The sequence below is a fragment of the Aphelocoma coerulescens genome, chromosome 20, assembly GCF_041296385.1.
Source record: "Aphelocoma coerulescens isolate FSJ_1873_10779 chromosome 20, UR_Acoe_1.0, whole genome shotgun sequence".
NCBI lineage: Eukaryota > Metazoa > Chordata > Aves > Passeriformes > Corvidae > Aphelocoma > Aphelocoma coerulescens.
In genome coordinates, this window is record NC_091033.1 from 8,251,111 (window position 1) to 8,264,596 (window position 13,486).

Consider the following 13,486-nt stretch of genomic DNA (forward strand, 5'->3'; position numbering starts at 1 on the left):
GGGCTCTGGCTGCTGAAGCAAGGTCTGTTCCCACTTTGGGAGAGCCTCATCCTGCTGCCACATGTGGGAATACAGCCCCAGCCTGCCTTACAGCTGGGCTGGCTTTTCCCATCTGGGGGGAATTGCTGTTTACACAGAGATAGGAAATGTTATCCCTCCTATAAGAAGTTTCTAACCATTCCTGTGGGCTGGCCAGGCCCACATGATACAAACCTCTAATAAAAATAAGGTTAAAAATAAGTGTCATCCGTGTAACCAGAACATCTAGAAAGTCTGCAGCTACCCGACTGCAAACTTCAAACGCCAAGGCACACAAAGAAAAATGTTCAATGCCTCTCTAACAAAGCTGGCCACAAAATCCTCTTTTTCCTAGAAAACAGGATATGCCTGCTACAGCCTAATCTGAAGTGACGAGGCCTCCCCAAACCACCCTCCTAAGCACATATACGTTTATGGAGAGGAACGCTGCTCCCAGGGGGTGGTTGCCAGCAGAGCCCTCTCCCTCCATGCCAGGTCCAGAGCTGCTCCTGCCTACCCCAGTCAGGGATTATGGTCCCTGCTCAGGAGCAGAGGAGCCTCTGGAGAGAGGGAGGGTTTTGCCTGTGGCTGCAAGGCAGGAGTGTGCCAGAGCCCAGCAGTAGAGCTCCCAGCCCCACTCCACCTTTGCACGCAAGGCTGGCAGCCAGTTGCTCCTGCAGCAGTGTCTGCCTGGGACCAAAGGCTGAGGAGTGTGATGGGGAGAGGAAGGGGCATTAAACTGCAGAAGAAACTGAAATCCTGGTCTCAAAGATCTCATTTATCCAGGGGGACAGAACTAACTCCTCCAAAGTTTCAGCTGGGCAGCTGGGAGGAGTCACAGCATCCCTCAGACTGTGTCCAGAGGTGTTCTCTGAGTGCTTCCAGACCAAGGCAGAAACTGCAGGTGGGCAGAACACCCAGAGAGGAGGGGGGCTCAGACCAGCTGGGTGAAAGCCCCCCTGGCTTCTTCGCACACTCTTACTTTTTCCAGGCCTTTCTCAGGCTGGCAAGGGCAGGCAGTGTTCCCCACTTCAGCTGCAAGGGTGACCTGGGACCAACTGCAAAAGGCTGGGAGAGCTTGGCATAGATAATGGCATCAGAGAACGGGATGAGGACACCCCAGGATTTTATCTCTTGGGAATACATAATCAGCACCCTTCCCCGGGTAACACTGTCCAAGTGCTGAGGAAGATTTTCAAGTTTGACAGTGAAATGAAGCTGAAAAATGCATCTCAAGCAGGGCACATGGATCCTCTGCTCAGTTTGGAGAGCACCATTTTCAGACTTTTTCTGTGCTTGTGTGTGTCCCCATGGCTTTTTTGCCGCTGCTTCTGCTTTGGTATTTATGGTGAACAAGGGCGCATACCTGCAACTCCAAACTGCTGCCCTTGGCCCGTCCTCAGCTCTGATGAGTCCATCAGCGACGCGTTCTGCATGAGAATGGCCTGGCGGGAGCACCCATGGGCTGATGGCTGCCTGCACCCCTACGGCAGCCCTAGGGCTCTGCCCGGGATGCTGGGCACCATCCCCCGCCAGGCACCCCCATAACTACGGCCATCACCCTGCAACCTTCTCTTTTATTCGAGTAAATCCTTCTTGGTTTGAGAACTGGGCAAGTTCTGGCAGCGCAGAGCAGCCCGTGCCATAGCGGGGTTGGTGGCACTCGCATGCCACACCGCCGCCAGCTCATATCCCAGGAGGAAGGACCACCGAATTTCCTGGTGATTGTTTGAACAGGATGTTGTGATCACGTACCTCAGCCGAGACTCTTCTTCTTGGATCCCGCCACTCAACTTTCCTCAAGAATTTGGTTTGCTGCCTGAGAAATTGTTTAACAGCGTTGGCGTCACCGTCCTACCGTACCTCCGGCGTGCTCGCACACGCGCGCACACGGACCGCCCTTAATTTGCTCCTAAAGCATCACCCTGGGAAGACACAGGGAAGGAAAGATCCGTCACAGACTGCTCCTGCACGGCTGACCCCGGCTACAAACCGGGCCGAAAGCTGACTCTTGCCTGGTTTCAGGTTTTCAGACAGTACAGGGGAAAATGTGGTGGTTGTGAAAATGTGCGATAATTAACTCTAACTACTAATTTACATTTAGGAAAAATTGCATAGGGCGGTATGCAGCATTTTAAAGCCAGAGAGGAATTCTGTGTTCACACATACTGGAATCCAGTGGTACCCACTGCATCCCTCTCCCTGAAGGAGTTTGAGTTCAGACTAACTCATTATTAAACGTAAGGATTTCCCATGGTTTAAACCGGCTGACTTGGCCGGTTCACCACAGAAACGGATACATTGTTCCAGTATGAAAAATATCTACCTTGCTTAAACGTGTCCTAAATATTTAGGATCAAATCCTGCAAGTACCTTCACATGCAATTTTTTCACCCCAAAAATCGAGGTGCACAGTCCCGCCTTGGGTCTATGAAATAGAAACTTTCCCAGCTACCCAGGGAGGTAGAGGGGGAAGAAAAGGAAGTTGGAAGCTATTTCCAGCCAGACCACCAGTAAATATCTCTTAACTCCCCATCATCAGTGGTACTTAGCTTCTTATCTCCTTGTTTATAAACCACTGCTGGGATCGTCTCACAATGAAAGCATTATAAAATGTCCTATATTCTCATTTGCAATTGCACGTGTCAATAATAAACCAGGAGACTTGTGGGCTGTCGAGGTTTTACCTTCCTCAAAGGTTTTTACACACTGTACTCTGGCCCGACAGACAGGGAACACCTTCTCTGATAAAATGGATCAGACACGTTCACACTTGATAGTGGAATCCTGGAGAGCTCCCGCTCCTGCTGTGAAATAGCCATTTAAGGCAGGGGAGTCTTTCAGGATAGGATCAGTTCCATTGTCCTCTGAGGGAATAAATCTAGTTTCAATACTCTTGGACCAAGGCCTTCGTCCCAAGACCAAACAGAAAGGAGATTGTGTAACAGGGCATGAGAAGGCAATTCCTCTGCCTTCCTACAACACATCTTTGAGTCTAGGAGACCTCCTGCATATGGATTATGGCGAGAATGGAGCTGAAATCTCCCTATGGAACCCTGACCCATGGACATCTGGGCACTTTCTGTCCATAGGCTGGCTCATCCCAGGGCTGCTGCTTCCTTGCCCAACATCTGTCCACTGCACAGACCCCAGCCCTGGGATGTAGGCTGCTCGTCCCTGGGCCACCCATCACCCCGAGCTGGGCAGCGAGCAGCGCTGGGAGCAGCAGTCAGAGAGAGAAAAGCACACCAAAGTTTCGGTTCCCAAGTGGAATTTTCAGGGGAGGGAAAAAACCAAAAAACCTCAACCAAACAAAAAAAGGAAAAAACCCAATACTCACCTTACAAACCATGTTTTTAAGCAATTTTTTTTGGTTTTTGTACAGTAAAAAAATCTCACAATACTCAGCTGCCAGGCAGCTCTCCAGCCCGGTGGCCCCCGGCCCCACCGACCCCCGGCCCCGCTGTGGGTGCTCGGGCTGCGGGGGCCAAGGGGCCACCCCGGGGTGCTCCCTGGGCCGGACGATCCCCCCGGGTGCCCTCAGCGCGATCCGGGGCCGCGGCGGTGCGGAAAGTGCGGCCGCCAATGCTCAGGCTGAGGCTGAGGCGGCGGCGGGGCCGGGGCCGGGCCGGGCCGGGCGGGCGGAGTCGCCGCCGCCGTCATGGGGCTGCTCAACTTCACCCGCGAGCCGGTGCCGGAGGCGGTGAGCGGCGACATGCACAACCTCAACCAGCTCAGCGCCCAGGTGCGCCGGGATAGGGACAGGGACGGGCGGGTTCGGCGGCGGGGACGGCCCCGGACACGGAACCGGCGGGGCGGCGGCTCCGGGGCAGCGGCGGCCGGGCCGGGCGGGCCGGCACCGGGAGCTGGACCCGGCCGGCAGCACAGCCCCGGAGCAGTCCCGGGTGTGCTGGTCCCACCGGGTCTCCAGGCACACGTGCCCGGGTGCCTGCTGGGCCCCGTGCCCGAGGCAGGGCGGGTAGCGTGACCCGTGCCCGGCGGTACAGCCCCGATCCAGCCGGGAGAGTCCCGGGCACGCCGGAACAGTTTGAAGGATGTTTATAGAATCATGGAATGTCAGAGCGGTTTCGGCTGGAAGGGACCTTAAACACCATCCATCTAGTTCCACCCTCCTGCCATGGGCAGGGACACTGGTGGAGTTCCTGGTGGAGGGCTCAAGTCGTGCCTCGTGGGCAGTGGGGTCCTGTCAAGCACTGGGGTTTCTGGTGGGACCAGGCAGTGTTCGGGTTGTGATTCCCACCCCAGATTCCCACCCTGCACTTCCTCCCTCCAGCTGAATGGTCCCGGTCGTTGGTATCATCTGCCTCCTGGTCACTGACACACCGGGTGTGCAGCTTGGACTGAAGTTGGTGGAAATGCTGAGGCTTTTCCAGCCCAGCTTGCCAGGACTGAGGATAGCAGCCCGGTAACAGCCTGGTGGCCATCTCTGTTACGTGGCCGAGGACGAGGGCAGGTCAGGATCTGCAGCCACAAAGCAGCCAATACCACTTTGGGCCATACCCAGAAGGTCACAGCCGGCGCTGGTGCTGGTGCCAGCAGAGGAGGGTGCTGGTAGCGCTCTGCCACTCGGGCAGCCTCTCCATCCCTGCCTGCCAGCTGCACACCCAGAACGCTGAAAGCAGCAACCAGGCCCTTAGCCAGTTCCCTTCCTTTCCCGAGTTGGTCTGGTTACCCCATAGGTTTTGTGAAACATGAGACTGGATGTTCACAACTTTTCCCACTCACAGTTTTTGGGTTGCACAAGATAGAACAGCAGCTTCTGATTAGCCACAAGTCACAAAAGCCCTTTGCAGTGCCAGCTACCAGCTGCACAGACCCCTTGAGAGGCTCAGAAAAGCATCCTGAGCCAAACCCATCCACAGGCATCACATAGTGCCGAGGACAGGGCACCAGCACAGGTCCAGCTCTGGGACCAATGTGCTGGAGGCGTATGGAACTTTGTCAAGGGGGTACATCACCACCTAATCGTGGGGCTGGTGAGGTGCTGATGTCCAAGTCTAACACTGTCCTGTTTCTTCACAGCAATTCTCGGCGCTGACTGAAGTGCTTTTCCGCTTTCTGACAGAGCCCAAGGAGGTAAGGCAGAACTGGAGAGATGTGTGAGTGCAGCTCTAGTCAGAAACAGAGAAAAAATTGTGTTACTGCTCTTTCTCTTGAACAGGTAGAAAGGTTTCTGACTCAGCTCTCAGACTTTGCCACCATGAATAAAATCAGCTTGGGCCCCCTGAAAAACATTGTCAAAAGTATTCTTCTGGTACCCAATGGTAAGTGATGTATTTGCATATGCTGCCCTGAGGCCAAACTGTCCCAGCCATTCCTGCAGGGCTTGGTTTGCACAATAAGTGTTAATGGCAGCTAATACAGTGCTTAGCACTTAAGAATCAAAACTTCCCCTATTTGGTGACTCTGTATTCTTTATACCCTGCCTGCATGCACATTTCACAAGCTTAAGTAAACTCCCTTAAATATCTGTGCATTAAATGCAGCACAAGCAGTGTGACAACAGTGCTTGGTTTAAGCAGTGCCTGTAAATCCCTTTTGCCAGACCAGGGCAGCCTCCTGTTGGCACCGAGTCTCTGCAGGAACTTCCACCCCAGTGACCCAGTGCTGGAATTCCTCCAAGGACAAGCGCTGTTGGAGACAAATAAGACAGTGCACACCCGTTTGGGGTGGGTTGGGGACCGGTGCAGTTCTAGGCCACGTGAAGGAGACAGCTGACCTTGCAGTCTGGTTCTAGAGAAACACTTAATGTGTCCAGCTCTTTCTCATTCATAAACAGTGAGGAAGAGGTTTGGGGGGATTCCACAGGAATACCCCAGACTCCAGCACTTTATAGGATTACTGTGATGTTGTGGCTGCCGTTTGACATGGTAATGTATCAAACACTCCACGGCACATTCATCCCATTGATCCTTCTTGTTATTAATAGTCCCTTGCTATAACCCTTCAGCCCTGGCTTCCCTGTAGCTTCCTTCACAGCCCGGATCCTGAGCACAGCTGTTTTCTGAATTTGTTTTAAACTTGTTCTACTGCTTCAAGCCGCTTTTCCTATCCAGGAGTACAATAATATTCTTTCCTGTGAGGATTTAATGAGGAATTTACATTTTTTCCCATCCTGATTCAGGCCTTGGTGCCCTCATCTTGTCGTTCCTGTGTGTGCTCTGGCTTCAATCCCGTTGTAACTTTTCCTCAGCTCTGGGATGCCACGGACGATATCCGAACAGATCACAGCAGATAACTTTACCTCTGTGCTACACAGCCGGAAAGCCACGTGGGGCTGGCAGTCTCCTTGAATTTATGAGATGCCTGCTCTTGGCTTCAGAGATCAGAATCCTTGTAAAGGTCCCTGTGCTGCCTGGGCCCCAGAACAAAGGGGGAAGGCGCAGCGGGGGAAAGTGTTATGTGCACACGTTCACACCCATCATCCCAAACACAGCAGGTAGGTCAAATTAGCAGCCCGCCAGCCTTAACAGTCCTCCTTTAACAAGCAAAGCGGCTACAGGAGAGAAAGCAGCAGCTTCAAAACATAACCGCTGCCGCTGTTCCCATGGATACCTGCAATGGGATCTCGCCCTCTCCCAGGCACTCCCAGAGCCCGGACTTTTAAAGCGCCGGGCATCTGCAGAGATACCGGCGGACACGACTGGGTTTCCGATCTCCGAGGAGCTGTGGTTTGCTTCAAAACACAGCTCAGAAACAGAGGCTTTCCATCGCCGGGTCCCGTCCCTGCCTCTATGTGACTCAGTAGAGATTGGTTTGACTGAGTAAAAAGTGATTTTTTTTTTTTCTTCTTTGTGGTGTTTGTTCAGGTGCCCTGAAGAGGAATTTGTCTTCTGAACAAGTCAGAGCAGATTTTATTGCTCTAGGTAGGTCATGTGATTTCCACTAAATAAAAGATAATTAATATTTATCACATATAGTAATCTCATGTGGTTTCCCCCCACAGGCCTCAGTGAAGAGAAAGCCAGTTATTTTGCAGAACAGGTATTTATATATTTTTGCTTGTTTCTAAGCTAACAAAATGTCAGTTCTATGACTGGGAACTCATAAAACCCCACTGTGCTCCTGAGCTATGTCGGCACTTTGGGTATTTTCTTCAAAACCAGCGTGGGATTTTGAACTGAAGATCCTCAGAGAACTAATAAGGAGCAGTTTGTCTGATGATACCTCTGGTTTGCCAGGGCCTCTCTCCCATCAGTGTCACAGTTCCTGCACTGCTGTGTGGCTTTCATGTGATGTTTTTGTGCTTCCCATGCTTTGAGCCCCGAGGTCATGCAGTTACACGAACACATGGCTTTTTGCACAGATATTGTTACACTGAACCAGTGCTAAAACAAAACCAGTGAGTTTCATATACAGAAGTGACAGGGCAGATGGAAATCCTAGCAGGACTCAAATACCTCTGAAAGCCCTCCTGACCACATTAGTTCTGTCTTTACTCTGGGCTTCAGCCATCCTCTGCCTTCGTTCCGACTCTTGTTGAAGTTTTAGGTACAAACAGAGGCCTCTCTGAATTAATTGCTGGTGTGTCTTTTGCTCTTGTAGTGGAAGGTGAATTCCCCCACCCTAACACGCCTGGCTGTGGGTCAGACACTGATGATTAACCAGCTGATAGATATGGAGTGGAAGTTTGGAGGTAATAGAGCTACAACATAAACTGGAGGGGTTGGGAAACCCAGCAGCAGATCTTGGCTAAATAACATTTTATTTCACCGCTTAACTAACAGATTATCTGCCTTCTCTTCTTTCTGACTCACAGTGACTGCTGGGAGCAGTGAGCTGGAAAAAGTGGGAAGTATCTTCTTACAGGTAAATCTCCCACATTACAGAGTTCAGCTTGTAATGCAGTTGAGGAACAAGCTCCAGCCAGGCATGTGGGAAGCACTGGCTGTGAGGGGAAGGAGAGGGAAGCTGGGTCTCATAGGAACGGGCTCTGTGACTGCATCTTCAGTCTCCAAGTGCTGCTGCCAGCAGAGAGCAGACACGCTGCTGTTTGTTTCTCCTCTGAAGACATGAGGTATCACAGAAACGTGGCCCATTCTGAAAAGCTGTTCAAAAAGTTCAGGTTAGCAAAGGTCAGCCATCTTGGGCAGGGAGGGAAAGTGGGATCAAGGACTTCCAGAGATCTTCCCAATGCCCAGGGAATCTGTTCCTACAGTGACACTTCTTAAAAAGCCTGTCAGATATGTGTGTGCTGTGCAGCAGTCAAACTCACAGCGGACTCCTGCTCTGCTGTCCTCTCCTGGTGCTTAGATACAGGTCTCTGAACTAAAATACCTCTGCTTTTCCTTTCCCCAAGCTGAAGCTGGTGATTAAAAAAGGGACCCAGTTGGAAAACGTGTATGTTGGTGAGTTAACAGTTCTGGACAAGAGGGAAGCACGGGAAAGCTGCAGTTTGGGGCTCCAAGTGTTGCTGGGGGTGGGGGCAGAACCAGGGTTGGGGTCACTGCAAAAGCATCATTGTGGCTACTTCTGCCCTGGCCTCTCCATGGCTGCAGCTGCTCCTGCCATAGGCACTCTGGAAATGTTTAGGAACACTGACTTTTGGGCATCTTCACATCTGTGCCTCAGTAAACACAGATCTGCCATGGAGCACTGCAGAGCAGCAAGGCAGAGGAGGAAAGTAAGTGATTCCCAAGCATGGAGTGCTCTTGGGAGATCCCGCCCCAGGGGAGATCCCAGCCTGGCTGCCCCGGCAGCCTGGCTAGCATAAGGAACCAGCTGCTGGGAATCACAGTGGCTAATACTCCCCAGCTTAGGTGAACATGAGTTGTTCCATGGTAGCACCAGAACAGCTTTGCCAATGTTGGAAGTGTAACCTGAAATCTAAGACTTGATGCCTCTTTTTTTTTTCTGCAGAGTTAACTTTGCCCCAGTTCTACAGTTTTCTGCATGAAATGGAACGGGTCAAAACCAGCCTGGAAAGCTTCAGCTGAAACTGCACAGACCTGAGCCGACATCTGTCTGGGATGTTTAATTCCTCCTCATGGGCCTGCAGATCTGCTCTTTCCCAGCTGACTCTTCACACTCTGATAAGAGGAGACAAGCTGTGCAATGAGCAGTGGTGTCATGGCCCAGCAGGACCCATCAATCCTTTAGAACCTGAAACTTGGGCTAAGTTTCAGCTTTTTCAAAGCATCTACAAGTTCACTCATCTTTTTTTTTTTTTTTTTACTATACTATTATGAGAAACTGTGGTCAGAAGTAATGTGGATACCTTTACTAAAATAGCAAAGAAATAAACCCATTCCCATCCTTCTCCATTTGTATCAGAATTTGATTTTGTGAGAAAAAGAGAAACAGGAGCAAATAATCATTTTGAAACTTGGAAGAATTAAGCAGAGAGGAGGAGGAAAGCAAGGAGAGCATCTAACCTGGGGAATCACTTAGTGCTCCCTTCAAGCCTCTCCCTTCTCTTGTATTAAGAAACATGTTGATTAGCTTCTTCCCAATTGTGCCTCATTATGGAAAAGTATCTCAGTGGTAGGTGATTTTAAATCTTAAACAACCAAACGTCTGCCTCTGTGCACAGGGGGAGGACATCTCGGGGGGTGACAAGCTAAATCTCATTTGGATGTGCTGCTCTTTAATCTGCAGCCTGTGTGACCTGTCAGACCCAGCCTGTTTCCTGGTGGACATATGTCCAAACCCCATGAAGTGCCATTAGCTTGACTCTTTGGTTGTCTGAGGGTGAGGATGAGCTTCATCAGGAAGCAGAGGGGTGCTCCGACCCACCTGGGGCAGTGGGTGATGTTACAGTCACTGAAGTCCCTCTCATGTCCAGACTGTTGAGTTGTCCAGCAGCCTGAGCTGGCTGAAGCCTTTCCCACAGCATAGGGATGAAGGAAGCTCCTCTTGCAGGGCATGTCCCAAGGCACCTCTGTGTCCCTGGCACACTCAGCAGTTCCACTGAAGGGAATAAACCACATTAACAGGGAATATCCTAGTCAGATACTCTCTTTCCAGCCTCCACCTGAAGGGGTTCACTGTCCCAGGGTATCCTGCCACTCTACTGTGGGGCTCCCTGCGCCAGCAGCTGCTTCCAGTTAAACCTGTCCCAAACACACCATTTCTGTGAGAAAAGCATCACAGAGCTCCCTGCAACTCACAGCTCCACCCGTGGGTTTCCAGCTGCAGCAAATCCAGCATTGAGTGTCCCTGCATTGTATTTTCTGTGGTGCTGCAGGAGTGACTGGGAATGACAGCGGGCACACTCTGAGCCATATATTTGGGAAATGGGGAATCCTGCTGGCAAACCCGGGAATGGATTTATTTAGTTTCCCACATATCAGATCAGTCACAAGCATTTCAAGCTTTGTCACATAATTAGTGTAAAAATGAAAAAAAAAAAAACAAAACCTCTGAAATAATGTTCTACAGAATATTCTGCTTCCTTTTGGGTGGCAGGAAAAGCTATTTCAGGGAGGAAGAAGCAGTCCAAAAGGCTGCTGCTTCCTCAAGACAAAAGCAATTTTTTTTTTGCTTTACGTTTTCTGCTGCCTGTCCCCATTATTTCTCCTCACCCTCCCAGTGCCAGGGCGGCACCACTCAGCCCTATCCGGTTACGTCGGGAGGTGGCCACGGCGCTGCGGAGAAGATGCCAGGCTCGGTTGTGGGTCAGGAATCCGCCGTCCCCCCGCGCTCCTCCCCCTGCCCGGTTGGGATTAAGCCGCTCGGGGCTGACGCACGCCGAGCCCGCTGACCCCGAGTGCAGGGGTCACCTCCATGCTGCTCCGCGGTCCCCACGGGCAGCTCTGATGGGCAGCATTTGCGCCGCGGTGTGACCTTGCTGCTGCCACCAGCGCTCCCGGGGACCGCCAGCGCCCTTTCATCCCACGCGCTTGGCTGTGCATGAGCCGAGCTGGCAGCCCCTGGGGAAGGGGTAGAGGGGGGTGCCCGCTCTGGCGGCACCAGCACGGGGTGACGCCAACCACGAGGGAATCGGGTCACCCTCCCAATGGGGCTGGCCAGGAGCGAGGACGGCTCTGGGATGCAGCGTGGCAGCGGTGCACAGCGCGGCCCGGCCTCGCCGCCGGCACAGGGGGTGATGGCGAATGTCCAGACCCCTGCGCCAGGGCCTGGCAGGCAGCGGGCACAGCTGGCCCAGCTGTAAGCCGGGACCGAGCCATGGTGGGAGGGAAAGAGCGGCCGCGGTGCCCGTTTTGCCCGGGTTTCCGGGCGGCCCCGCGCTGCTCGTGTGCGCGGCCCCTTCCGCCTGCCCGTCAAGCCCAGCCAGCCGAGAGCTAATCTCGGCGGGACAACGGGCGCAGGGGAAACAGGGGCCTCTCACCAGCCTGGGGTGCAGCTAACCGTACTCCTGCAGCCGTTTGCCTCCCCAAGGTCTTTCCCGGTGTATTTCCTCTGGGGCGGCTGTGCCACGGCCCCCCCATCCCTGTCCCTGCTGCGTGGGGACACGTGGGCCCTCCTGGCTGCAGCGGGAGCCGGGGCAGCTCGGCCGTGCCGAAGCCACACACAGTCACCCCCCTGCGTGTTCAGATGCTCGTGCAGCCCCTCTCGCAGCTCTGCGGACTCTCTGCTGCCTCAGGGGCCGCCTTACCACACCCCGGGCTGCCAGGCGGTGTCTCCTGAGTGCAGGGGAGATGGCAGAGTGGCCCCAAGAGCCAGGCTGCAGTGCGGATCCTGTGCTCCCAGGCATCGCCCTGCTCATCCCCGCCAGCTCCAGCAGTGCAGCAGGGAACAGGGGCTGAACTCTGGGGTCTGTCAGTTCCCAGCGTGGATTCAACACTGTTTTGATTCTCAGCCATGTTAGATGCTAATGACCAAGGGAACTGGGATGTTCTCAGATGAAGCATCATCTCTGCACTGGGAATGCCAATGCTGCTCCCTTCACATGTGAAGGAACCCTCCAAACCCTGAGAACAAAAGCCTCTGCTCAGAGGGAGCAGAGCAGATGTGGGTTCCACTCGTGCCTGCGAGCCCGTGGGCAGGCAGGGAAGGAAGGAATTGGGGCTCCTCACTGCTGGCTCTGCCTGACCTTGAGCAGGTCATGTGGGAACTGACAGAGCTCCTCTGGGATATCCTGGTTTCCACAGATCTCGCCAGGAGCCACTCCATGCCGAGGGCTTTCAGCTTGATCTCCATCCCTGTCCCATTTGCAAAATAGGGTGACAAATCTCGGGGCTGGCCAATAGCTGGGAGGGAGCCATGGCAGGTGAGACAAGCCAGGGAGCAGAAATGGCAGATAAGGGCTCCAAGGCAGCTGGAGCCCAGCCCAGTGCTGAAGACAATCCTGACCTTCCTCACCCCACATGCCATCTTCTTCCCCAATTCCTCCAGGTTTTGGGGTGATGCAGCACCCAGCAAAATCACCAGCTGTGAACTGCAGCTCCCCAGGTTGCTCTGTCTGCCTGGGAACAGCAGCCCTGAGCACGCTGGAGGGCCCCAGGGCAGCACCACCACCCTGCTGTGCCACATGAATCCTTGGGGAGAGGGACACACAGGGGCTGCGTGGGGCTCCCTGGGGTTCCCATGGTGCTTGCTGTCTCCTCGCCGGAGCAGACAGGCGAGGGTGGCACCGTGCTGGAGCTGAGGACACACTCCCAGGGATGAGCCCTCAGTCTGCCTTGGGACAGGATTCTGCACCCACTCTGCTTGGAACAGGGGGAGGGCATCCCACCCTGCCTGCAAAACCAAGCTGCTGCCTCCCATTCTTGCAGGAGGTGGGGAAAAAGACCGGTGGTGTCCAAGGCAGTGGAAATATTCCTAGCATGTCGTCTGCTCCTAAGCCTTGCCATCTCTCTAGGCAGTTCTTTGTCCGAGCACACTGGGAACAATTGGGGTTGCTCAGCCAGACCGCAGGCTGTCGATCAGCAGAGGGAATGAATGCTCCGGCATACGGAACCCATCTTCTCCCACAGCAAGGGGAGGTGCCCACCAGAAACCAGCCTGTGGCACAACAGCACAGGCAGAAACAATGCCCAGGCACCCGCGCCACTGCCAGCCCCGGGAAGAGGGGTGGGTGCTCCTCAGCCCATCCAAGGAACAACCAAGCGGGAGGGGGGTGGCTGGGCATCCCCAGGCCCCATGTGGCACGGCTGGCACAGCCATGGTGACAAGGTCCCAGTGTGATCCTGCATTGCAGGTGGCTGAGGAGGAAGAGCTGAGTCCTGGGGATCAGAGAGGAGCCCCCAAGCTGTGGGATCGGGGCTTGGCCAGCCCCTCTCAGCACCCGGTGCCTTCGGGGAGTCCTATCCAGGGCTGATGGCATTTACTCCCTTGCAGACACAGCTTCACAAAGGATGCCAGGCCTTGCAGTGACAAACCCATCCTGGCCCCAAGAGCCTGATCCAGCTTCTCTCCACGACACCCTGAGCAGCCACGGGCTGGTGCTTGGTGGGGGGAGCACCCACCAGCCTCCCGCTGAGGCAGCTCAGCCCATTTCCCAGCACTCGGCTCGAGTTTATAGGGCTGCTCTGTCCCAGGGGCA

The 13,486-nt window shown here is 53.9% G+C and overlaps 1 protein-coding gene across 1 annotated transcript; it reads left to right on the plus strand.

Annotated features, from left to right (window-relative positions):
* Positions 1-3,639: 3,639 nt before the first annotated feature.
* Positions 3,640-9,298, plus strand: COMMD7 (COMM domain containing 7). Its single transcript, XM_069034373.1, has 9 exons — positions 3,640-3,763; positions 5,062-5,115; positions 5,201-5,303; positions 6,849-6,905; positions 6,986-7,023; positions 7,585-7,675; positions 7,799-7,848; positions 8,339-8,387; positions 8,899-9,298. Exons 1-9 carry the CDS (start codon positions 3,680-3,682, stop codon positions 8,973-8,975), a joined length of 603 nt encoding a protein of 200 aa, XP_068890474.1. The 5' UTR covers positions 3,640-3,679; the 3' UTR covers positions 8,976-9,298.
* The last annotated feature ends 4,188 nt before the right edge of the window (positions 9,299-13,486 follow it).

Excerpts from the sequence above, each read along its gene's own strand:
- COMMD7 (XM_069034373.1), top strand. The coding sequence starts at position 3,680 with ATGGGGCTGCTCAACTTCACCCGCGAGCCGGTGCCGGAGGCGGTGAGC. Across the intron at positions 6,906-6,985 it reads AGCAGATTTTATTGCTCTAG|GCCTCAGTGAAGAGAAAGCC; the intron begins GTAGGTCATGTG and ends TTCCCCCCACAG. Across the intron at positions 8,388-8,898 it reads GTTGGAAAACGTGTATGTTG|AGTTAACTTTGCCCCAGTTC; the intron begins GTGAGTTAACAG and ends TTTTTTCTGCAG.